This window comes from Lagopus muta, chromosome 5 (assembly GCF_023343835.1).
Source record: "Lagopus muta isolate bLagMut1 chromosome 5, bLagMut1 primary, whole genome shotgun sequence".
In the NCBI taxonomy this organism is placed as follows: domain Eukaryota; kingdom Metazoa; phylum Chordata; class Aves; order Galliformes; family Phasianidae; genus Lagopus; species Lagopus muta.
The window spans coordinates 18,478,627-18,503,500 of NC_064437.1; the positions used below are offsets into that span (position 1 = coordinate 18,478,627).

A 24,874-nucleotide genomic window follows, 5' to 3' on the forward strand; every position below is an offset into this window, starting at 1 on the left:
GAGAGAAAAATTGGTTTCATGGAATATAGAGTGGGTTGGAAGGTACCTTTAAGATGACCTAGTTCCAGCTAATTGGGGGGCACTCAGAACCTCACTGGACAACCTGTTCCAGTTTCTCACCAGCCTCTCAGTTCTTCTTGATATCTGGTCTAAAGGTATTTAAAAGAATATATCAGTCAGAATTGCTAAATATTTTCCTGTATGTATACTTTTCCTACCTGATAAAAACGTGCTTTTCCCAATTGAAAAATGGAGTTTTGAAATATGTAAAATTAAGAACCTACAGACTTCAGGGGGGAAAAGCAGCTACTACTGTTTGCTCTTTGGAGGTCAGACGTTCAAATTGCTGTTGAGATGGTAGAGAATTCTGTTCTCACGGTGCTGGAAGCAAATACCCAAATCAAAGATTATCTCAATTAGTTCTAAGACATAAGTATGGTAATTGAGAGAGAAGTACTGAACATCTGGTATCTTGTGATAATGATATCATTAGATGTGAAAATTACATGAAGATATTGTAAAAGATACAGCACCAAAATATTGAATGTTCAAAAGACAAACTTTGAAGGAATGAATGGAAAGAGACTGATTATAACCACCTGCTGTTTATCGTGAAATGTTAGAGATAATTATGAAACAGTGAGGAAAAATCATACTTATTTCAATAACAAAGGATGCAAATTACATCAGATGTGGCTAGAAAGAAATATGAGATCAGTTAAAAATGATAAAATGAAGCATCTAAAAAGCACAAAATAATACATAGCAGGTGAGCAGAGGATGTTAAAAAAACGTAGAGATAGAAAATTAATAGCATACGATGAAAAGTACTACGTTTTTTATCATCAATAAGTTGGTTTAGGCATAAATGTTTTTCTCCTAAAAAGAATCTAGCAAAATAATAAATATATCAAAATAGATTAAAAAAAAAAAGCAAACAATGGCAATGGATTTTTTTTTCTTTTTTTTTCCATCCAAAAAACTGAAGTTTTAAAAAAGACAAAAAACAAACAAACAAAAAAAACCCCAAGCAAACTACTAAAGATCACTGAGCACTCAGTGAGCACTGGGATGATTATGGAGGTTCTGCAGTGCTATTACTTTATAATTGAAATATGGGAACTTTTATAATCCAGCGTTCCTAAGAAATTGCAAAATATTATATGTAAGAACAGCCTTTGTAACACTGTTGAGAGAACTTGAAGCAAAATGAGAAATCCTTTATTTTGAAAGCAGCTATAGATTTTGTAAACTTCTTTAGTACTAACTGAATTGGAGGTCATGGAATAAAAAACACTTTACATAAGAAGACAGAATTCTTTGGAGCTGATCAGTGAATAGATGTCAGACTTTCAAGCCCATGTAAATAACTTAAAGACACTGGCATCAAAACACCACAATAATTAAATGTCAACCATGAAAAGAATATGAAACAACAGTGATGTTTCTCAGTTGCAGAAGTGATTTTGGACTGTATTTTCAGATATAATTTCCATGAAACACGGTAATTTTTTATTTAAGCATTTGTTGTATTCCAGCAGAAGTTATAAACTTCAATACATTTAAATATAAATGGTATCGGAAGGTAGAGAGGTTTAAAATGAGAAAAATGTAAAACTAGTAACACTTTCTTTTGAAAGGTGGCACTTAATTTCTCCTTTTTCCTTGGAAAGATCTCATTCTGTTTGAAAGCAACTTAGGCTTTTTAATATTTCCTTTTAATCTATATTTGGAAATACGTGTAGGGTACCAGAAAAATTCTTCCATTGGGAAAATAAAGCATAAAGTGAGGAGTAATGGAATGGTGCAGCATCTTAATGAAACAATTATTTTGTAAATAAGGTATCTGCAGAGGGGGAAAGTGATATTCCAAAGGTAGAGATGCTGAGCCCATTTTATCTTTTCACTGGAATGAGCCAAATGAAAGTATAATCAGTGAAATATTCACGTTTGCAAACTGGGCAACAAAACAAATAATGAGAAAGATCCAATCATATCTAGAGGAATTATGATAATTTATCTTCACTCTAGCCTTTATGCCAATAAATTATTCTGCTGTGTATCTCAAGTATTCATGCTGATGTTCAGCCAGGTTTCAAAAATTGATTTCTCTGTACTTCATCACGCTTTCAGATCACTTTCATGACAACTTCTTAGATCAAAGTCAGGTGGACTCTTGTTACAGTCTGAAATAAGATGGTGGCTGAAATGATTTACACAGATGTAACCAATGCTTTCATGGATTGTCACTAGTTTGCCTTTTGTTTTTGCAATGTAAGATTTCTACTTATAATAACGACCATGCTATTTTCATTTTTGGAGTATGTTTTATATCTGGAAGGAATCAAGCAGTATATCAGAAAAATTTTAAAAAAATGTCATCAACGCTTATCAGCTTCTTTAAAACACTGGTCATTTAGCCCACATATCAGTATTATTTTCTGATTTTGTAAGAGTGAGTAGGAATGATTTTTCACCTCTGGAAGTGGTTAATACTGGTTTTCTTTTCCAGGGTTGGACAAGGAAAAAGAAAAAAAAAAAAAAGTGGACTTTCATGAATGTGCTTCCATTCTCAAATGTTAGCTTATATTGCATTGGTCGTACCTTTTCCTTATGAAAGATACTTCCAAGTTTTTGTACGTTTATACATGTCAGATAAAAATTTATTTACATTACATTGTGATTTGTACTCTTTAGAGGAATCTTGATTTGAAGGAGGAAAAAAGTTAAACTTTAGCAGGTATTTGATGCCCATACCAGTGCTAATTCCTATTCAGAGAAGTGCTGTTCCCTGTACAGTTGTCCCTACACAGACAGGTGTCTCCTGAGATTTTGGAATCCGGAAATCTATGTAAATATTTTTTATTTCTTTATTTTTTCATGCTGACTGATTGGTTACAAGTGCAGGAAAATTTGTGATTCAAACCTATTTAGAGCTCCCTCCATTGACACAGCAAGGGGAAGTCAGACAGGCCCCTAAAATACTTTAAGTATGTTAGTATGTTGTGATTATGCTTAAGTCAAAACAGAGCAGAGTGAATTACAGGAATTTTAGGGACTGTGACAGTCTGGGCTTTGTGTCCTTAATATCTGGCAATTTTAGATCTTTTACATTTCTAAAGCCAGCCATTTCTGGCTTACTGCATGAAAGTTAGCATCTTTTAATGAGCACTGCAATCAGAATGGCAGCTGCTACTCAGCAGCTGGGGCTCCAGTATAGTCCAGCTGGGTATATTTCACATTTTTATGCTCCTTTGTATAGTATGTTTGCTTGAATAAATTCACCTTGCTGCATTTCGTGGCCAGAACCTTCTGTGATGACAAAGATTCTAGACCCTGGCATTATAGTTTCTCAGAAAAGATGTCTTAAAGCAAAGTCTCAACATCTGATTACAGGAATACAAGACGTATGATCAGCAGAAGAAGGAATAGAGTAGTTTAAAAGAAAAGTTAATTATTTCACTTCCGTACGATCTTATACGTATGTATATATCTTGTATGACATATAATATCTTTCCCAAACCAATGACATGATGAGAAGAAAAAAATTCTGAGTTGCTTGCTGAGTGGTAATTGCAATTCCAGATTTGTCATCACTTTTGGAAAAAGCTAAAATGATTTTCTTATTACTGGTATCGGAACAGAGCCTGAAGGGCACCAACACAATAGACACACTCTCTCTCTACATACACAGTGAAAGAAAGATGGGGCTGTAACCCAAGACAAAGGAGGTAGTAAGGAAAGTAATTACTTTCATGTTCAGTACATGGAGAAACAGAGCAAAAAAACCCACAAAAAACAAAAAAAACACCCCAAAGCTTTGTTAAAGACCAAAACAAAAAAGCGTAGCAGATATAGGAAATTAACTAGCTGTTATGAGTAGGATACTTAAAAGTTTTTCCTTCCTTTTTTTTTTAAGTCAGTTGTGATTTAATCCTGGCAAGCAGCTGAGCACCACACAGCCTCTTGTTCAACCTTGCCTTCCCCCTACCTGGACAGAAGGAAGACATTTGCATATCCAGAAGTTAGAAAACTCGTAGGTTGAGATAAGGGCAGTTTAATAAGAAAAGACAACAACAAAAAGCACAAAGAATAGGAAAAAAAAAACCAACCAAAACCCCTGAACAATTGACGTAAATACACCTGCTCATCACCAGTGCCTTACGTCCAGACAGTCTGTGAGCAGTGGCAGATGCCCAGCCAACCCTCCCAGTTTCATGAGCGTGCCATAATGGTATGCAGTGTTCCTTTGTTCCTTTTGGGTTAGAAGGCCTGGTTGCAGCCCTTATGAGCTCCGTCTGCACTTCCAGCCTCCTTGCTGGCAGGCAGCTTCACTAATCAAAAAAACTTAACTAATCCAGAAGAGCACCATCTAAGCTTAATTTAAATTATAGTTGATGTGTGAAATCTTAAGCCTGTTTCTCTTCTTTTTATAGTACATTTATTGTTGGCATACAGGAGATCATATGAACTAAGATACAAAAAAGAAAAAGGTAGTTTTTACCTGTCCTAGAAAACTTATTCCCTAGGAATTCTTAAGATAATGTGTTATTCTGTGTTATGAGGGCACAGCTGAACTGCTTCCAAAGAGAGGTGACTGCAGCAGTGCAGTAAAATTAACTGCTTTGGTGATATGCTCCCCAGACTTTGATAATCAATTTAATCTTATTATGGCTTTGCATGATCTTTTACTTTTCCTTGGGACCAGGTGCTATACAGAGTTAGAAGGTTGGTATTGTCTCTCACTAGGGATGTTTTTAGCACTGAAACAGTTCCAGCAAAGCAGGAGTTACATGGAAACAGAGAAAAAGAGATAAATGAAGATTATCTTCTCCATCTCTCTTGCTATCCCCACCTTTTCTCTTTTTCCTTTAGAAATAACAATTTATTTCTTGGTCCAGGAATTTATAAGAGGAATAGGGAAATGATGCAGGCTGAAAAGGTAACTACATGATGATGAACCAAATTTATAATCTTTATTGTTGCTTCTGTCTTAGACAGAGGCAGCACAATATGGAGAGAAAAAGAATAAATATGAGTGTAGTAAAATCAATTCTAGGAAGGATTAATAAAATCTCTGTATCTACCTCCAGAACTCACCTCTGACACAGGATTATTTTAAATATAACAGCTTCTCATTGCTAGTATAGGACAACAATCTTAGATGTCTCCAGAGCAAAATACAGTAGTGGAACCTCTTGTTTTTATGTGTTTATCTTCTGAAATCATGATAAAACAATGATTTTATTATGATTTTATGACACAATGATTTTATTCTTTTCCCCACAGAGGAGCTCACTTAAGTTTCTCTAATCAGTTCTTGTGTACAGATTGTTTAGAATTCTTTGAAGGAGTAAACCATAACAAAGCATTATCTATTGCTGATGGGTTTGTTTTGTTTTGTTTCCTTACAGCCATGAGACAGCAGCATGAAAGCTAGCACATCTTTAATAATTAACTTGGTTGCCTAATTAGGAAAAATCTCCCACAAGACTGCTACTAATACTTTGTATTATAGTGTCTTAACAGACAAGAATCACTAGTAAGATTATAAATATGTCCAAATTCCCTGAAGGGCAGCTGGGGAAAACATAGTCATCATTGTTCAATAATTCATAGGCACACACACAGATCCCTCACTTTAACTTACTGCCCAGCATTTCCACTTAATATATTCTAATGCAGAGCTGAATTTTCAGGGAAATAAAACTTGATTTTCAGAATAAGGCCTGGATAACTGACATCTCAATACATAAAAAAAAAAAATTACTAAAACTTTCACATTGTATGCTAATTAGTATTGCATCTGTATTCACCACAGCCTTATTTTTCTCTAGAGTTTGCTTAACTTGAAGAGGCAGCTGTTATAAAAAGAAACAAAACAGAACAGCAAAGTATTGTGATGAACCCATCTGCAAGAATTCCTCTGCTGCTGATGGAATTCCAATTAGAAGTGCTCACACAAGCAGCTCTACACTGTTTCTTAGTTCAGGTACATGAAGCACTTTATGCATTAATACAAAAAATAATGTCGTTAAAGAGCTGTGAGATGATCGCTAGAGGCTCAAACTTCTGCACTAAAATCCTCTAAGCTTATTAATGTCCTTAAATTTTTTTCTTAGAAAATGTCAATTCTGTGCACTTTTCTCTTAGTGTATCTGAAAGAAGGAGTCAGGTATTGAAATAGAGTGTAGAAATGTACCTTTCCCTCTCTTTGAAGGCCAAAAAAAAAAAACCAAAAAAACCCCCACGCATCTCATGGTGTTCCTATCTCACGAATCCCTACTTATAGAAAACATGAGAAATTTTCAGACAAGATAGAAACTTCAGGATCAGAATGGAAAGGTTAGAATGCTAGACTAAGCATTTAGTTTTATTTTAGCTTCTGAAATTATGATGCACTAGATTGCATTTACACAGAATGAATAAATTTAAGACCAAGCACATTAAGTAGATCTGGATAAAATTTTTACATTGATGAGAATATTCTGAGGTGGTGGTTTTTTATCACTGCTTATAAGGCATGTAAGTAACTGAGCCAGCTGCAAGATGGTACATGATCAGTCCCCCAGAACAAAGGAGTGTAGCTGGCTGGATTAATTCATGCAGGTTTATTAAGGCATCTGAATGACTTCAGAAATCCTTTCCTTACCTGTAATCACAACAACCTAATCTTAATGATATTTATGGTTTTGAGATACTCTGGGTTTAAATTCATTTGTTAAAACTCCCAACCACCTGAGTGTTAGTTTAAAAAAATATTGTTTTACAATTTTTTAATTTATATCCATAATGACAAATTAAGGGAATGGGCATCACCAAGCAATGTTAAACTTCTCAGATGCTTGTTTTGCAGCTGTTACAGAGTCCCAGTCCAGAACTTTGTCTAATTTTGTTGTAGCCGAGATACCCTGTGGTCTGAGATCTACAGTCTTCTCACACAGAGAACATATTGGTCAATCTGTAACAATTGTCAACTTTGTGTCCTCCAGAAAACACTGTAAGCAGTTCATTTCTACATATGAAGGTTGTAAAATCTAAATAACTATTTACATGATTGAATGACAGATACTAAAACAAATCCACTCCCTATCTAATAATAAATGTCACTTTATTATGAATACTCTGGTCTGCCTTTGAGAAATGAAGATATTACTCATGTGAAGAGCTTCTAAACCTTTAGTCCTCAAAAAAAAAATAATAAAGACAGGTACATTGACAGGTAATTTTGAGAACAGGTACATTGGAAATGTAATGTAATTAAATTAAATTAAATTAATGTAAAATTAATGCTTCCAACATATTATGTTGGTCCATGCCATCAGAGGTGAATGTTGGTACTATGGCAGTAGTAGTTGAACAGTGGATGTGTGCAGTGAGGCAGTGGGTTGTTCATTTCAGCAGTAATGAGCACCAGAAGTGGTTGAGTGTTGCTTTGAATGGAGACAAATGATGAGAGAAGACATAATGAATATCCATACTGCAAAGCAAAATGTCTGCCTTAAAGACCTGAAATGAATTTGTAAGGAGAAAGTGATTTCACTAATGATTTTCACTAGTTGAGATTTTCTAGACTGCTTCAGCCAATAGCTTGCTGAAGATAGCATGTTAGCACCATATCACTAACAACTACATGCTACACATTTTGCAGAGGTAAGTAACTCAGGACTGTAAAAGGAGATTTTACTTCTGGGTAGGTACTTGGTCTAACATATTTCAATAGCTTATGCTTATTGCAGAGAACATATTTAGATGCATTTGTTCTGTAAGTACTTTGAAATAAAAAACCAAAGCTAACAAAATGTTCTATGAGAACACATGTCACAGAGAGTAGACAGTTCAAAGAATTGTTTTCAGTGAAACTAGCTGTGAAATCACAGTAAGATTTTCTCTAATCTTTATACATTGCATAACTTAAAATGTTAGCTACTAGATAGTGTAATGTACTTTCCAGTTGCAACAGATATTTAAACAAACACTATATTATGCACAAAGAAAAATGGAGTGGTAAATTTCATTGTGGTGGTTCAGAATTTCTTCACTTTTTTTTCTGTTTTGTTTTTTAAACTTTCTAAGTCAGCTAATTTGGAAGGAATAATAGTAGCAAATAAAATTTAATACTTGAGAGGTTGGAAGAAAATACTTGAAATTCAAGGCAGCATGAAAAAAAAGAGTCGGGAGATCTCAAAATTTCTATAGGACTTTCATTGCTAAAATACAAAGGCATCACTAACTTTATATTTCCTAAGACATTTTGCTTACTATATGATTACTTTGTTGTTTCTCCTTGCAAGTGACATAATTATGAGTGGATGTATGTATACATATGGGCAGTTTTTTTTTTTTTCCAAATATTTCACTCAGAAGTTTTGGTAAAACATTAATATATGAAGGAGTTGCATTTTGTGCCCCAAGGATATTCTTTCTTTTTTAAGTTGGAACACACGTTTTCTAAGAATTCCATGGCAACACAGGACATCATTGCTGTTGCTTACATTTTTGACAGTGACTTTTATGCGTTGGCCAAGGAATGATTCATCCAAGGAGCAAACTTCTCAAAAAGACAGTTCTTTTGACAAATGTGAAATATAGCAAAAATCTTTCCTTTGTGTACCTTGAGGAAATAGAGGCATTGTATAAAAAGTAGAAGTACTGAGAATCAGCAGGGAGGAATTGGCACACACTTGCACAACAAATCCAGTAAGTATGAAGTCACTATCTTAACTGCACTTAATTAAGGAAAATAACATTTTCTTTATATGGTACTGAGCAATGAATGGGAGGAGTAGCAGACAATGGTTAGACTCATATATCAATGCTTTCTGATGTCGTTCTTCCTTGAGGTGAATTATGAAAGATCAATTATTTATTTGATTTAACAGGAGAAAAGCAGACTACAAGTGTTCTGATACATACCTATACAATGGAGTGGATGTACTCTGAAGTCTGTGAAACTGAATACAGCAATAAGTGCAGAAGTCCTACTTTTGGAATTAACTATGCAATACAGGTACTCTCATGATGCACTGGTGAGGCAGAAAGAGATGAGCACTTAATATAATGAGTCACAAACAGAGTTTGGTGTTGGCATGGGAGGCTGCTGCAAGAAATAGTCACATACAAACCCTAGGATGTAATTATTCTTCTCTGCTATTAGAGGTGAAATCTCAGCTGTTTAATTCTGGTATGTAGGGAACCTCTGTCTTCCCTCTCAAAAGTCTCTCCATTAACATTCTTTGCTCAGATCCCCATGCATCCCCTCCACTATCAGGCAGGAAAGTGGGGAAAAAGAGAAAAGGAGAAGGGTCACCTAAGAGAGAAGGAAGTCTCTATAAAACAACACTGCTGTGTCCCAAAGCTGAGTTCCCACCAGCATCTTTAGACTTGAGATTTTTTCTGTGGCCTATCTTTATTTCTGATTCTCTTTACTGTCAGTTCTGTGAGGCTTCTTTTCTCCTCACAGATTTGGAAGTATCATCTACTCTCCTTTCCAACTTCTCCATAGAAATGAGAAGTGTAAGCTTGTATAGAGCAAATTTCCTTAAAATACTAAAAAAAAACCTGTTTTGTTTTGTTTTGTTTTGTTTTTAACCGTAATAATTAATCATATTGATAATCATAAAATCAGAAGCTCTGGAAACCTTTATATGTTTGACTCTATGGCAGATGATAATTTAAACAATTGTAGCAATATTTTTGTATGAATATATTCAGTATTTCTACAGAGTTGTGTTTTAATTTTTACTGACCCTTATTTACATAAATCTAGTGGAAAAGGGTCAGCCACTAATGAGGTAATTTTCATTACCACTGCAAGTATTTCAGCTTGTTGCTTTTAATCAGAAGTAATACATAGTTATATTTCAGTTTGTGGCTAATACCTTCTATAGTGCAACTCCTTGAAAAATTGATGGTAAGAAAATCACTAGGAAGATATGGAGTATAATTTAATGAATACTGTGCAGAAATGCCTTAATAAATGGAAGGCTGTCAGTTATAGTCAGACTGCTTCTCTCACAGAAGTAAATTTGAAAATGTGAAATCTCGTTTACACAACTCTCATGGTTCGTGTCACAGTAAAAATGAGGGTGAGCTTTTAAAACATGAAATTTCAAATATGTGGATATTTTTATTGCGTAGCATCAGATGCTCCTACAAATACATTTTTAAAACTGCCCTTTTAACAAATTACATTCTGAATCTTATTCATGAAGTTTCTGCCGTTATTTCAAACTGTGCTAAACATTTCCCTGCTTCTGATAACAATTCCAAGCATGCAGGCTGCTTTACCAAGAGAATAAATACCAGAGACCATAACTACCCAATGCTGTTCTGCTGTTTATGAATGGGAATGATTTTTTTTCCTTTGGGACAGGCTTTAAAATTTATTCTCCTTAATTTACATTCAAATCTCTGAACAAAATAGGTGAAGTAGGGAGCTGCCAGCAGATTATCCCACAGTGCATCAGGTTCCTTTGTGTGCTGAAAACATCTAAATGTTGAAGTGCTGCTTGGGAATGTACCTTTTTAACAGATTTTCCTCTCCAAAAGGTGGAGTATAATTAAGTAGATACTTGACTAGCCAGTAAGTGCAGCTGTTTTTTTATTTTTACTAGGGACAATTTCAAATTTGTCAGCCTTGATTTTCTTGTTATTGAGGAAGATTTGGACTTTCAGGCCACTGCAGAACAGTCATTTGCTGGAGACAATCTCTGTTATTATGGCCGCGATCCCACATCTTTCAAAAGCACTAAGGGATTACTATTGATTTTTCAGTAGAATTTGCAAAGAGCCCATGAATCTGTCAGCAACTGAACCCATATCATTAGGCTATCTACAGTGCTTTTCATCATATATATTTCTAAAGGTAGTGCTAATCAGAGGACTCTTACCCTCTGAGTCAGAAGACGTATATGTGAAGGGTTAGTATTTTAATGGAAACAGCTGCTAAAAAGTTGTTTGAAGCTCTGGATCACAAGCTAATCCCATGATTTATGAAGGCAGCAAAGTAAAAAGATTCCATTTAATTGATGTAATTGTACGGGTGCTAGTTTCTTAATATACACAGGAGTCAATGACTAGCAAAAACTTATTTCTTCACCCTAAAACAAAGTAGAACCCCAGTAAGAAAAATAAATAAAAATTAGCAGCTTCTTGACCATACTCATTGTACCTGACGTAGCGTGTAAAGCTGATAGTCACAGCCTGATGCACTCTACTCTGACATGTCCTTCCTCCCTTGGATCTGCATTTGACACATTCCTAGCACAGCTCTGAAACTCCCTTTCTCTGATGACTCTGAAGACATGTTGCCAAAGACAGGGGGAGTTCCCCACCTTGTATGCAGTGCAGCAGCTGGGGCTGCGCATCTGGCCTTTTTCTGTCATGTAGTGGCAGAAACAGTTTTGCTTTTACTGAACACATCTGAATATGATTGCAGACAAAGAAAAATTATTTTTTTTCCCCCTGAATTTCTCTTTTTAAAAAAATGTAGTACATCAGCTTTGTCTTTGTTCAGTTTTAATCTCAGCTTCAGCAATCCAACCTTCTATTGCAACAGAATCCAAACAAGAGTTTTAGGGTGTTTTAAAAGAAAGTAGGTATTCCAAGGTTCTACACTCAGAGTAAGTGAAAACAGGAGAAAATCAGTTTTAAATTTAGAACTTCCTTTTCCTACTACAGTCTGGTAGTTATCTTAAACACCTTCTAAGCTTTTAATTTTACCCCAAATCCTAGTCAGGTGTAGTTGTTACTGATAACATGGTGTGAAATAGCAATGAAAAACAATGAAACCATGACATGTGCCCATGAAAAACCTTTGCAAGTTTGTGAAGTTTACTGGAAAGTGAAAAATATGAACTTGAAAAACCCAACAAAGTTTTATCTTTATGAGGGCAGAAATGCCTTTCTGAAGAAAAATATCAACGCTTTCCCAGAAATTTGTTTTAATAAGTTAAAAAGTTTTTGAAAATTTTTAACTACAAAACTCTGTTTAGCTTGTAAATAAAGTATAATACAGTGCAGTAGAAGTTTATTTAAACTGTGCTTACAAATACATATGAACACCAATTAAATTCAGTTTAACCTGACACAATTCGAACTAACTTGATGGGTCTTTTGACACTAGCTTACTGACTAATTGTTGCTTATTTGGGTGCACTCTATCAGTAAGCATGGCAATCAAAAGCTTAACGAGATGTTCCTATTTCTTTGATTGCCTGCAGCCTTAGGTTTGAAGAAAAGTCAAGCAGCAAAATGATGCTTCTTAGCATTTGTCAAGGTAAAAAGTGACACTGCATTACTGTAATGGCAGTTGTAATAAGCAGAATACTTCTGATTCCCTATTGCCATCAGCATTCAGCAGTTCTCTGCAATTTTGGCTTAAAATCATCACAAAACATGGAAATTATGTGAATTTAGACCAAATTTATTTATAAATAAATAACATCAGCACATTGAAGAGTGAATGTATGTTTATCCTAATATGTATTCATATTGTGAATTATTTCTATAGAAGTATCTTTTATATGTTTTATACTGGTATATTTTATGATGACTTATTAACAGAAAGGTAAGTTTTCCAAATATTAAATAAAAGCATCAAAATCAAATAAAAGCTTTTAATAAGCTGAAAAAAAGAAGAAAACTTATTACATCATCTTGAAGGAAACCTAAGCTTGCTGAAATAGTTTCTTTGCATTTTCTTGAAATCTTGAGAATGCCTATAAGATACATCAAGCTTTGTACGAGGACTGCTTCAAAAGTAATGCCTGCTATTTTATTATTTTGCCCACAACATCAGAGGTGGATGGATGTTGGTGCTATGGCAGTAGTGGTTGAACTTCCCACTTCCATTCTGCTTTGTTGCCATGTGACAGCTGGCAGCAGAGGGGCGGTCTGACAAAATGGCATCTGCCATGGAAGTGCGTATGAAGCAGAGGTGCGTCACTGAATTCCTCCATGTGGAAAAAATGGCACCCATTGACATTCACTGACAATAGCTGAATGTTGATAGAGACCATACAGTGGATGTGAGCACGGTGAGGTGGTGGGTGAGGTGTTTCAGCAGTGGTCACAGTGACTGGATTGCCTCTACTGGTGCAGATTGTTATGAGCATGGCATGCAGGCTCTTGTTCATTGCTGGTGACTATGAACTATATGGTGACACATAGCTAGTGGTGGTGACTATGGTGAAAAATAGTGTTTTGTAGCCGAGAATTTGCTCTGTCAAACAGCGTTATTGTGGTCTTTGAATTGGTTGTAGTTTCTACAGAAATAAACAGGAGACATTACTTTTAGTGCAACCTCTACATATGTGGCCTAAGACAATTCCTATTCATTCAGTCCAGCCCAGGCAAGCCAAAAGGCTGGACACCCGTGCTTTAACCCAAGACAATTCATAGCTAGGGGAAATGAGAAAAAGGAGTCAAGGCCAGGCCACGGTTATCAATGTGTTTCTTCTCTGGAGGTAGAACTTGTATAGGTCTCATACGTTTTTCTATGTGTTACACAGAAATGCCCCAAAGTGCAGTGAATTGAGAAGAATTGTTGCCATGATCCTTACAGGAAATGGACAGTGGAGAGAAGATTCTCTAACATTTCTCTTAAAAGCTGCAGTGAAACATCATTTGAGTTCAGCAAGTGCAACAGCAGGCCTGCGAACAGCACCTGGACGGTATGCTTTTTTTTCACTTCTGGGTGATAAATCTTCTGCTTCCCTTTTACACTGTTTAATGGGTGTCACGTCAAAAAGGTGAATTTAACCTGATAAATCAAGACAATAGGAGAAGGATTCTGGAAGCATTGTTTGGAGGTTATGAGATCCAGCCGCAGTTAATTTGAGAGTTAATTAACTGAAAGAAGCTTCCAGGCTGTGCTCCAGGACCCTGAGCAAGGCTTAGTTTTCAATCAAAGCCTTCAGAGGAAGAGATTATGTGAAAGAAGCACTGACACATCCACCAAGAGCTGCTTCATCTGACTCCTGTCTCAAGGGAATGCTTGTCAGTGTTTAAGCCTTTATTCTGTTTCAAAACAAGTAGCAAGTTTAAATATAATTATTTGCATACCTGCTGTCAGAAGTCCAACAGCTGTGCAGAACCGTGCAGCCCTTTCTACCAAAGATCCTAGGTGAAGACAACAAAGGGCCATATTTTCCCTCTTCTCAATAAGGTTTCTCAGCCTCAGACCCCCAGATCTTTGGAGATCAGCTCACAGGTACGTGCTAGCTGTCGGTAGGCAGGAGAAGCAGGGTACATCGCTTTCACAAACACAGCCAGCAGTTACCTCAGGAGTTGCAAAGCAGCTGCCCCTGGGGCGAGCTCTGCCGCTCCTGGGAGGCTGCGAGCAGACGGCAGCTAACAACACCGCGTTGGTGCCGTCTCTCTGGTCCTGCTAAGGCCGGGATTGTGTGACTGAAACGAGCCCTTGCTACCAGCTTCAAATCAAACACCTACCTTTGTAGAGGTTTTTTGCTCGGTTCCTGTTTTGCTAAGAAAAAAAAAAAAAAAAGAAACCTAGTTGCCACTCGCTCAGCTGTCTTTAGTGTAAATATTTCCTCAGTTACCTGTTCTTAGTTATCTTCTTCTTGCTTTTTAATCCTCACATTGCATGCAGATCCCGAGATTTACCCTTCTGTGCCTTTTTCCTTGTAACAGTACTGTTCTTGGGGGTGGGAGTCAGCTCACGTCTGTGCGCAGAGGTTTGAAAACACGCATCAAGTGCAGCATTCCTTCTCTGCACTAAAATAGCTAGAGAGCATGCAGCCCTTTCCTACCACTCCATACATAATTTAAATATTGCAGTGTTGCAAGGGCAGGAGAGCCCTAAACTACTTTGGTGGGTTTGATTCCTCTGAGTTATGTCTCATTACTGTTAAAGATATCATTTCACACATTGCCACAGTTGAGTTCCACTCAGGTAACATGCGTCTGAACTGGCTGTATATCTGTGTAAAGGATGTATTGTTGTGTATATTAAAGGTGTTAACTTTTTTTTTTTTTTTTTTTTTTTTTTTAATGTTTCAACCCTGAGCTTGGCTTCCAAAATTCTAATTTGCCTGTATTTTACTTTTATAGTAGGTGATTCTAACCTACTTATTAAATTCAGTGAGCAATCATGCTAGCTAGCTGCTGTTTCTGCATTGCACACTTGTGCATACAGTCATCAGAAATTATGCAAAACATGAGAAAAAAATGCAAGCATGCAGAACTCATAATGCCTTGGAATAGTCAAGAATCATTTAGCTGGAACATCTTTCAGCTATCAATTAATCTGTACTGTTCTTACCATTATTATTATTTATTGCTTTCTCCAGAGAAATGTTCCTGGAAAGACACAATGTCAATCATGATCAAATAGTGATTTCCACTGATATCCTCAAGATACTGTGGCTAGTTTTGGGGTTGATGTGTTTATAAGATTAAGTGGACCAATTTTGAGGTTTCACAGACATCAATGTGAACTGGTCTTCCTGTAGTTTTCGTGTGACTTTGTTGTACAGGCAGTTCTCAGACAGACAGCTGTCTGTCTCTCTGTGTTAGGTACAAGACACAAGCAATGTCAGAAGCTGCTTCGTTTCTAAGCCTAATGTGGATGTGTGGATCACCCAAATAGGCTTTACATTTGATGAGTCTGACAGCATGTTAGTGTGGCTCTGTATATATTCCTCAGCCTCTTCGCCCTCTCCCATAGTCCTCTCTTCCTCTTTCGTGTACCTGGCCTTAAAAGTTAAGCCTCTCATCATCGTTTTTAGCTGTCATGTGCTCTTCCATTTAAAAACTCAGGTTTTCCACGCTACCTTTGCTTACTTTGCTCTTATGCCAGAGAACTGCAGAGTTTGGAGGCTGGCCTCCCAGGCACAACGTCATGGGCTAGTGCTGTTGCTGCACGGCCATGGTTGTTTTCAGTATTTCTGTGTACAAAGTATTTCAGCGTGAGATGAGAACAGAACAGGAGGCTTCTGTATTCATACCTGGTCATTTGGATGGTCCTGGGACTCTGGACAGCTCTGTTGTCGCAGCCCTGTGGACTCAGGAAAATTCTTTTATTTACCCATTACTTCCTTGCTACAGTGAAAACAACAAAAGATCCAGCTTAGAGAACAAGGGTTAGAGAAAAAAACAAAGTTCTCCTTACAAAGAATTTTACTGGCCACTGTTCAAGGCATATAATGAAAAGAAACAAGAAAAAGAGATGGCTTTGCAAGCTGTTAAATAGTTCCAATACTTACATTCAGTCTTCTTTGATGTGTACAGGAGAAATAATAAATATTCCATAAACTCTTCTGTTTACCATACCATCCAAAGAATGATTAATTTTTCTTGTTATCTGTTCAGGGCTTATTGGTGCTGTTTATGGCAGGTGTTCTTTGTACTAGAATCACAAAGAAGGTAGAGTGACTATCCTTGGTGAGTCTTATGTTGCTTTGAACACAAAGGCTGAGCATGAGAAAAAGCAATAGCGTTAGTCACTTGGGTGTGCAATGACCAATAATCAGAAAATTGAAAACTACTACTGCTGGATTGTAATATCTCATTTAGTGCATATAAGACATGGAAAGGCAAAGCATGGTCATGCATGGTCAGCACTGACATAAGCACTGACTGCTTATTTGTAGATTTTATCATATCCTATTGATTGGCGGTTGATTTCTTGGTCATCTGCTCCTTATATATGTTATGTTTTAGTAGTGCATAATATAAAGGCAGCAAATTGGATGAACTGAATTTTAATTTTCATCTGCATTTAATCACTGCTGGCTAGGTTTTGTTATGCTTCATCAAGATTTAGCTACAATTTCATTTTTATGTAAGTAAATAAATAAATATTAGGCCGTACCAAGTAGCAATGAAGACAGTTAGGTCCCAGTTCTGCAGCTGAATTCTTAAGAACTCCTGTCTGTCTTACTGAAGTTAGCTGTGTTTTGATGGCAGTCATAACTCCACCCTTGAGAAACTGGAAACAAAGTCAAGGTCTGGCAAAGGTCTTGAGAGAACCTAGGCAAAACATGTCCAAGGTAGTATTGTGGGCTTTGGCTCCATCCTCTGTCATTAGAACAGAGCCTTCATTCATACAGCTGAGCGGAAAAAAAAAAAGCCCAATTTTGGTTAAAGCAGTATATCTACTTGTCTGGATGTTCATAGCCTCTTTCACTGTAATAATCTTTGATGTCCTTACTGAAAAGGAAAGAAAAGAATATATAACTTTAGAACAGTCTACTCCTTTACAGTAATCCTGGTGTTGCTTTTTACCAAATCGACAATGAGCCTTTTTGATAATTTGTACACCTAGAAAACGGACACAAGACTATGTTCCAGGTAAATATAATAGATGTGGCATCGAATGTCTTGCCTTTGTCACTGTTGGGTAATTTTTGGTATCTCGTATACAATAGAGGATGGTTCATTCACTGAAAAATGAATCCGCATGTAATAGAAAATCACAGGCTATCATAGCATCTCCCACTAGTCATCAGCACATGAAGCCCTATTTTGTAATTAACAAAGCTGAAAAGGAGGAACAATATAAATGTGCTCACTTTTTTAGAAACAGCTTATAACTTTTTATTTCACAAGGTGATAACTGGAGTCAGCAATAATGATTGCCCACTAAGATAGAAAGGATATCTTCAATACATTTTATGAAGTTTTCCAAGAGATGTGCTGATCATGATAAGTTGATATATTCTTGTCCTGAGATAGAAAGAGGAAAGGAGAGAGAAGAAGAAGCTCTACTCATATACACAGGACAATTTATACTCCTACAGTTGTAGCTTGTCTTTTAGATCTCCATCCCATGTCCATGTTATGCTGGACAGCATGTTGCCTCAATGTGTAATATTGTCCATTGGGTTGAGATTGCTGTCCAGCTGCTTTGCTACATTTTCATGTTACAACAACATATTTATTTGCAGTGAGGAAAATGTCTAACATCTCCACTATGGCTTTTCTCTATTTAGAGGGAAGATTGAAGCAAACCTTAGAGAAAAACAAGCTAGTCTGATCTGAGATAATGTGAAACTTCAAGATCCCATGATGACCTAGTTCTGTTTTATCAGCTTTTAGAGGCAAAGTCCAACTGTCCAATGGTTTTGTAATTAAACAGGTTTTTTTGCTTGAGATGTGAAAAACACTGCTTCTTGTTCTCTTATAGTTTTGTTTTAGTAAGGAATTTAGCTTGGATAGTCCCAGGTGACATACATCATATTTCTAGCTTAAACTCTTCATCAGTTATACTTCAAATATCTAAAACAAAATATAGGAAATTCTGTGTTCCAGTAGTTTCTAGGTCCTGGTCTAGGTTTTGTCTTCTGTGTTCCATCAATTAGTAGCATCATTTGCCTGCTTTTATTATGGGAGCCTTTTCCATGGGAAGTACTCAAACACTGTAGCATATAAAACACTGGATGAGTAAAGAAGTTGAGTATTATGTGGATTGTTGTGACTACAAATTCATGCAAAATAAATGCAAAATTAGATAAATAGCATCTGCTGCATACTGCCAGTAGCAGTATCAGCACCTGTATTAACACTCCTTTTTCCAGCAATATTACTCAGTGCCTTCCAGTTCATGTGGTAAAATTATTTATTATTATTATTATTATTTGGAGACTGGATGGTCTAGAAGGAGAGTGAAGTTATCGTAATGACAGTAGGTGAATTCTGGACATTAAAAAACAAAATGACCAATCCAGGTAGACAAGACTTGATTTTATTAATAAAATTTGTATTTTCCTCTTTGAGGTGACAGTTACAAACTTTGGTTCAAAAATAGAAGAAAATACGAACAGCAAAAAGTTGACTTTTGAAATCTTATCTTTACATGTATAAACGTGCATGAGAAAGTACCAGTTGGAAATGAGCCAGCAGAAGCTAGTACTATTTAATTTAACAACTTATAAGAAACAGAAACAAACATTTATTTTCAAGTCTTACATATATTATGAAAAATAATTACAAAAGGATTTCTGCTGCAAAATTAAAATGCAATTTCTACTTACAACTACCTGAATGAAGTGTTCAAAGGGAAGGCCAAACCAACTTTTTTGGTGAGATTTGAATAGCAAATTTTAACAATTTGGGTCAAAGACAGCTCTGTAGAAAGCAGTCCCCTCATGTTGCTTAGCAACTATATAGAATCACATGACCTAGACATATTGCATTCCTGGCCTTCAGTTGAAATAACAGGAAAAATAATTTATATTAATGGGATGGGCAAATATTTTATAGGACCATTCTGTGGAACTTCTAATTTCCACTTCAGGAAGCAAACATCCATTACTGCTTACTAAAATTCTAAATAAACACTGTAAAAATCCATAAATAACTGTTTAGAATCCAGTAATCCAGTTTTAATATTTATGCATACCAGGTAAGCACAACAGGAACAAATTCACATGAGATACATTTGGGGAAGAAAAAAAAAAAAAAAAAAAAGGAAAGCTATATAACTGATTAACTGATTTAATTCACACAGATTTAAACAGAAGTTTGGTTTTTTTGTTTGTTTTCTGTTTTTTTTTTTTTTTTTTTTTTTTTTACATATTCTCCCTGCCCAAAAATATAAATTTACTTATTTTAGGTATATACAGATTTTGTATGAAATTCTGAAATTAGAAAAGAAAATAAAAGGTCTGAGGTATAGCACCATGGAACACAACACCTTTGAAGGTGCTTTCAGTATTGAAATTCATCATCACATAATAATATCAGCAGAAAAGGGTATTTGAGTGTGCTGCTCAAGATCTTCCAGTTTTGCCACCTTACGGTTTTTTGGCGACTTCAAATAACAAAGCTCTTCAACAACAATATATACAAAGGGATTTTATTATTAATCAGAAATTGAAATGGCTTCACTGGCAATTACAGCTTTATTTTTTCAGAATACATAAACAGTATTGACAATGTAGTTTTGTAATTATAAAATAAGAGCCAGATGCAATTTAGAGGCACATGCAAGTTTTGCAAATGGACAGAGAAATAACAGTATAGTACTGTACATAGAATAATTACAATTTATTAAACACTTTCGTAACACCTCTTTGTAATCAAAGGAGCACCATGTCATTTGTTCTTTTTTTTTTTCTTTTTTTAAACAGCACCAAAGGTATCCAAAGGTAGGGTGGGGCATTGACAAAGTGAGCCCTATGTTGTCTGTCTGTGCCACAGCATCCTTGCAAAATTAGTTTAAGTCATGTGATTCTGGCCCTACAAGGGCAACAGTTACTTTCTAGATGAGACATAGGTACACAGCAAGACATATTTTCTATGCCATTCTTATTCAAAACTTGCATGTGGCATGAAGTAGGCTGGTAGCACCAAAGTGCCACGTTTTTGTTGATCTGATCTTTTTCTTAAATTTAACCAAGGAAGCAGACAGGACCAACCTCAAATCCAAACTTTTGGTTCTGATCGCCAAAGTCATTGATCATCACATCAACTATAGGCACTTGGTCTATTTTGGGTGTGTTGATTTCAATCACTGTCTTTGCGTAGCCCTTTCTTGACTGTTAAAAAAAAACAAGCAAAAACAAACATATCAAAGGAGTAAGTATGCACTGTAGATCTTCATAGGCTACCTCTGAAGTTTGGAATTTATAAATGATTGCCTTTCATGCGCCTGATGTTACAAATTCTAAATTTATTTTAAAAGTGTGATATGGAACATTTCTGATTTTAGAAAGAGATCGGCCCATGGCTTTTTGACTTACTAAAGCAAGCCTAGAAATGAAAAAACATATATAAGACATTTAACGTTCCTGAAAGAATTCACACCTATCCTAATTTATGATAATATTCTTGCAGTAGTTAGGATGTTTTCCTTGTGAAGAAATCACTAATTAGTTCTGAGAGACAGAAGAAATACCTAGTTCTAAGAAGAAAGACTCTGTCTTACAAGATATTACATAAGCTTTTTGGACATGGAAGAAAATAGCAGTCTGTCAGGACTGATGCATTAGAGATGTTCGAAAGCACACTCTTAATTCCTAACAAAGGCTTTCTGCCTTCTCATTATTTTAGTTATCAGGATTGTAGTCTCAGTTTCAGCTGCAACTGTTTTTCATCACAGTTTCTAATATCATGCTGTGTTTTGGTTTTAGGAGAAAAGCAAAAGGCTGTTTAGCTGCTTGCTGGGTTAAACTACAATAATTGGACTTCATTCAGATGGTCTCTTATGTCCTTCTGATATCATTCCACTTTCAACTATGCCAAGATGAGCATATCCAAGCTGGAAGATCTGAATATTCTCAGATTAGTGGTGGAAGTTACACCCTAAATTGCTTACGTTGTCTCTGGAGCTTTACTCTCATTCACTGCGGGCAATGACAGCAAAATAAAGATACAGGACATAGAAAAAGACTGACATGAAACAGCTGTATATTATAATTTTGTTACTGAGACGAGGAGACTCTGCCTTTATCTAAGTTGTTTCTCAGAGACAAATATGTATCCTACTACTTCCAGGTCTCATTTTCTGTCACTGATTTCTAAGGAACTCACTTCAGAATCCTTTCATATCAAACTACAAAATAATTAATGACGCTTTAACTATCATATTCCTCTGGAATGTTCTTGTTTTCAAACTATTCTGCTTCTGAAGAGAGCAGACTGTACTGGAGAGGTGGTCAGACAGCTGGTGAATGTTTGGACTGCTCTTCGAATTTTAGTTGAACTAATAGTGGAAGGTAAAAGATGCAATCCCTGAATTTCAGCTGGCTTTGATTAAAAAAAAGAAATTATAGATAGATAGATAAGAGAAAAGGACATACAATGTTACCTAACTATGCAATTAGTTCACTATGTGTGGGTTCTGACGTAGTTCATACATATTTTTACTATGTTTCTTATGTTTATTATGACTATAAATATATTCTGCTCCTGGGCTGCTTCCTCTAATTATGCTTGTTTGCTTCTGTTCTCTTACATAGTGCTCGTACAAGAAAACAGTCTAGTTGCACATTGGTGCTGACAGCCTGTATCCATACTAGGTTTGTTCTATTTCTGTTGCTTGGCTTATGGCAATATTTATTATTTCTTGTACATATAAAAAATTGAATAAAGGGCTGCTGTATTCTAGTTAAAAACTACTAAAGGGTAGTCTATTAAAAGTTAAGTCTTTAGAAAGCTTTTCTCAGGGGAGAGCTGTGCAAAAAAAAAATAATTTGTTTGATTTCTACTTTAATTGACAAGTAGGTTTTGTAAAGAAAATTCTGAATCTCTACTTACCGCGCAGCCATCGTGAAGGGCTTTGATGTAAGGATTGTTGTCATAAGACATCTCTTCATCATTTGATCCTAAGAACCTTAGTGCTTTGTCATAGCTGTCAGATGAGGAATCGTGCCAAGCTACAGACTGATGGCAGTTGTATGTGAAATTTTGTCTGGCAGAGGCGCTCAGTAGTTTAAGGAATGTCATTTGAACCATGTTAATGGAATTGCCTTCAACATCCAAATACGAAAGCTAAAAAACATAAGAAGCCACATGAATATTTATGTTAAAATGCAGAACAAAATTACTGTTGATGGAAGAACCACATAACTGTCCTTAATAAAAAAAATAAACCATCACATCCCTTTTTAAGATATTTTAAAGTTAATAAAGCTATAAGTCTGTAAATGTAAATAGTTTTTCACATTTTAACAATATATTTAGAATACTTTTTTTTTTGTAATGGGAAAGACAGGGATTTACCCTTACAGTATCACGTCAAACAGCAGAATCTCTTTGGGAATCTGTTTGTAGTTAATTAAAAAGTTATATCAGCTTGCATCCTCATTTTTCCATACTTAATATGTTTCCAGTTATCTAGACTGAAGCAGGAAATCTGTACTCCAGCTGCTTTACTACAGTTAAGTGGTGACTTGTGGTCTGCCAGAAGCCAGATGCTCATCATCAGCTTTGCAGGTGACGGTTGGGATTGCTGTGCCTTTACAGTACAGTACAGAGCAGGCTCCTGCTGACCAGTGGCAGGAGGCCTCGGAGCTACTCTTATATTTAGGACAAAAGGACCAAGTATGAAAAGTCTTAAGTTTGCTATTATCTCTATATTTTAAGATTCTTTGGGATCTGTTGATCGCTCGTAACATGTACTTCATTTGTGAATAATTCTGTGTTGTAATAATCACTTACAAGTTTGCCACGCTTAAATTCGCTAAACCAAGATCCTGGATTCTCTTTTGGCCATGATGAAATTCTAACCTGTGTGGTAGAACAGTGGAGATGTAAGTATTTAGAAGATGGGTTAACAGATAAGAAGGTTTTAAAATACCTGGAACAAATTTCATATAAGATAGTAAAAAATGGCTCTTCTTTCAGTGTTTTCAGCACCTTTAAAAGCTCTAAAATAGAATGTTTTTCGTGTATAGAATGTCTTCAGATTCATTACTTTACATGGAATCTGAGGTGATAGCTTATAAAGAGAGATAATTCTGTTTAATGCACACATGATTCTTATCAGATGACCAGTGTAAATGACTGGTATAAACTGCTACTATGAGGAGTATCTAAATTAAGAGTTTTAATTGGTTTTGATGTTGATATATCTATCTCTTTTTGAAAAACTTTTGAAAGCCATCCTCTACACTACATGCCCCTTAGAGGCTGTTTATACCAATGATAGTTTGTTTTATATCTACTTTGCCTAGATACAAATGAACCCACAGGAGAAACTTAATAAGAGTATAACTTTAGATGTCAAACTCTAGATTATGCATTTAAACCTGCTGCATAGCTATGTTGCATTCCAGAATGCAGTGAAAGTTTTACAAGGATGTGCATAAAAGCACTATCTAAGCAAAAGTAAAAAATGCCGTGTGTTAATTCTGTGCATCATTTTACTGCTTTATTCAGATTTATGTAAATTTAAATATAATCAGAAAGATACACATATGAAAAATGTGACAGTGTAATTATTCTTATAATTGCAACATTATTTCAACATTACAGTAGTATAGTGCTATCTGTCAACAGCCAAGTGAAAACACAGATTGGTACTTACTCCTTCAGATTTCTTATCTGGGTAGATACAAGTTTCCCCGCCTGCTGTGAAATTGCAGTACACTTTGAAGGAGTCTCCAGAACAACCCTGGTTAGGATCAATCCAATATTCCCCTAAAACAAATGAGAAAAGCCTTTGAAAATGTAAATGGTATTTGGAAGATGTAGATTTTTTACCTAATAGTGCTCCAGAATTTGTAGTGAAGTCATTTTATCTTCATGATGAGAAGACAACCCTTTCTTTTCAAAAACATCACAGAATAGTTGAAATTGGAAGGGACTTCTGGGGTTATCTGATCCAACACCACTGCTAAGAGACACGTAAAACACGTTGTCTAGGTCCATGCCCAGACAGCTTTTGAATATCTCTAAGTAGGGATGCTCTGCAATCTCACTGAGCAATTAACTGTGTTGCTCAGTCACCCTCACAGTAAAGAAGTGCTTCCTGATGCACTGATGGAACCTGAGCTTCTTGGCTGTACATAAGCCAGCAGTGTGTCCAGCTGGCTAAGAAGGCCAACAGTATCCTGACTTCTATCAAAATAGCACTGCCAGCAGAACCAGGGAGAGGTGAGTTTTCCCCTTTATTTGCCACTGGCGAGGCTGCACTTTGAGACTGTATTAAGTTTTGGGCCCCTCATTACAACAGACACTGATGCCCTGGAAAGTATCCAGAGAAGGGCAGTGAAGCTGGGAAGGGTCTGGAGCACAGTCTTATGAGGAGCAGCTGAGGGAACTAAGATTGTTTAGTCTGAAGAAGAGGAGGCTCAGGGGAGACTTTATTTTTCTCTATGACTACCTGAAAGGAGGTTGTATTGAGGTGGTGGCTGGCTTTTTCTCCCAGCTAACTAATGACAGAACAATATGAAATGCCTGAAGT

General features: G+C 36.0%; 1 protein-coding gene and 1 long non-coding RNA gene across 6 annotated transcripts in view; one reads left to right on the forward strand and one right to left on the reverse strand.

Annotated features, from left to right (window-relative positions):
* LOC125693473 (uncharacterized) overlaps positions 1–24,874 on the forward strand; it is a 74,134-nt gene that overhangs the window by 32,957 nt on the left and 16,303 nt on the right. For both annotated transcript variants that reach the window (XR_007377113.1, XR_007377114.1), the window contains 2 exons: positions 8,883–9,010; positions 13,515–13,676. This is a non-coding gene — a long non-coding RNA (uncharacterized LOC125693473). The remainder of the gene's footprint in view (positions 1–8,882; positions 9,011–13,514; positions 13,677–24,874) is intronic.
* The window catches only part of COL11A1 (collagen type XI alpha 1 chain), a 203,138-nt gene continuing 196,951 nt past the window's right edge, over positions 18,688–24,874 (reverse strand). For all 4 annotated transcript variants that reach the window (XM_048945451.1, XM_048945453.1, XM_048945452.1 and 1 more), the window contains 4 exons: positions 23,996–24,108; positions 23,128–23,196; positions 22,225–22,458; positions 18,688–20,504 (listed from right to left, as the gene is read on the reverse strand). In XM_048945451.1, the coding sequence (XP_048801408.1) occupies positions 20,358–20,504; positions 22,225–22,458; positions 23,128–23,196; positions 23,996–24,108 (563 nt within the window). In that variant the 3' untranslated portion in view covers positions 18,688–20,357. The remainder of the gene's footprint in view (positions 20,505–22,224; positions 22,459–23,127; positions 23,197–23,995; positions 24,109–24,874) is intronic.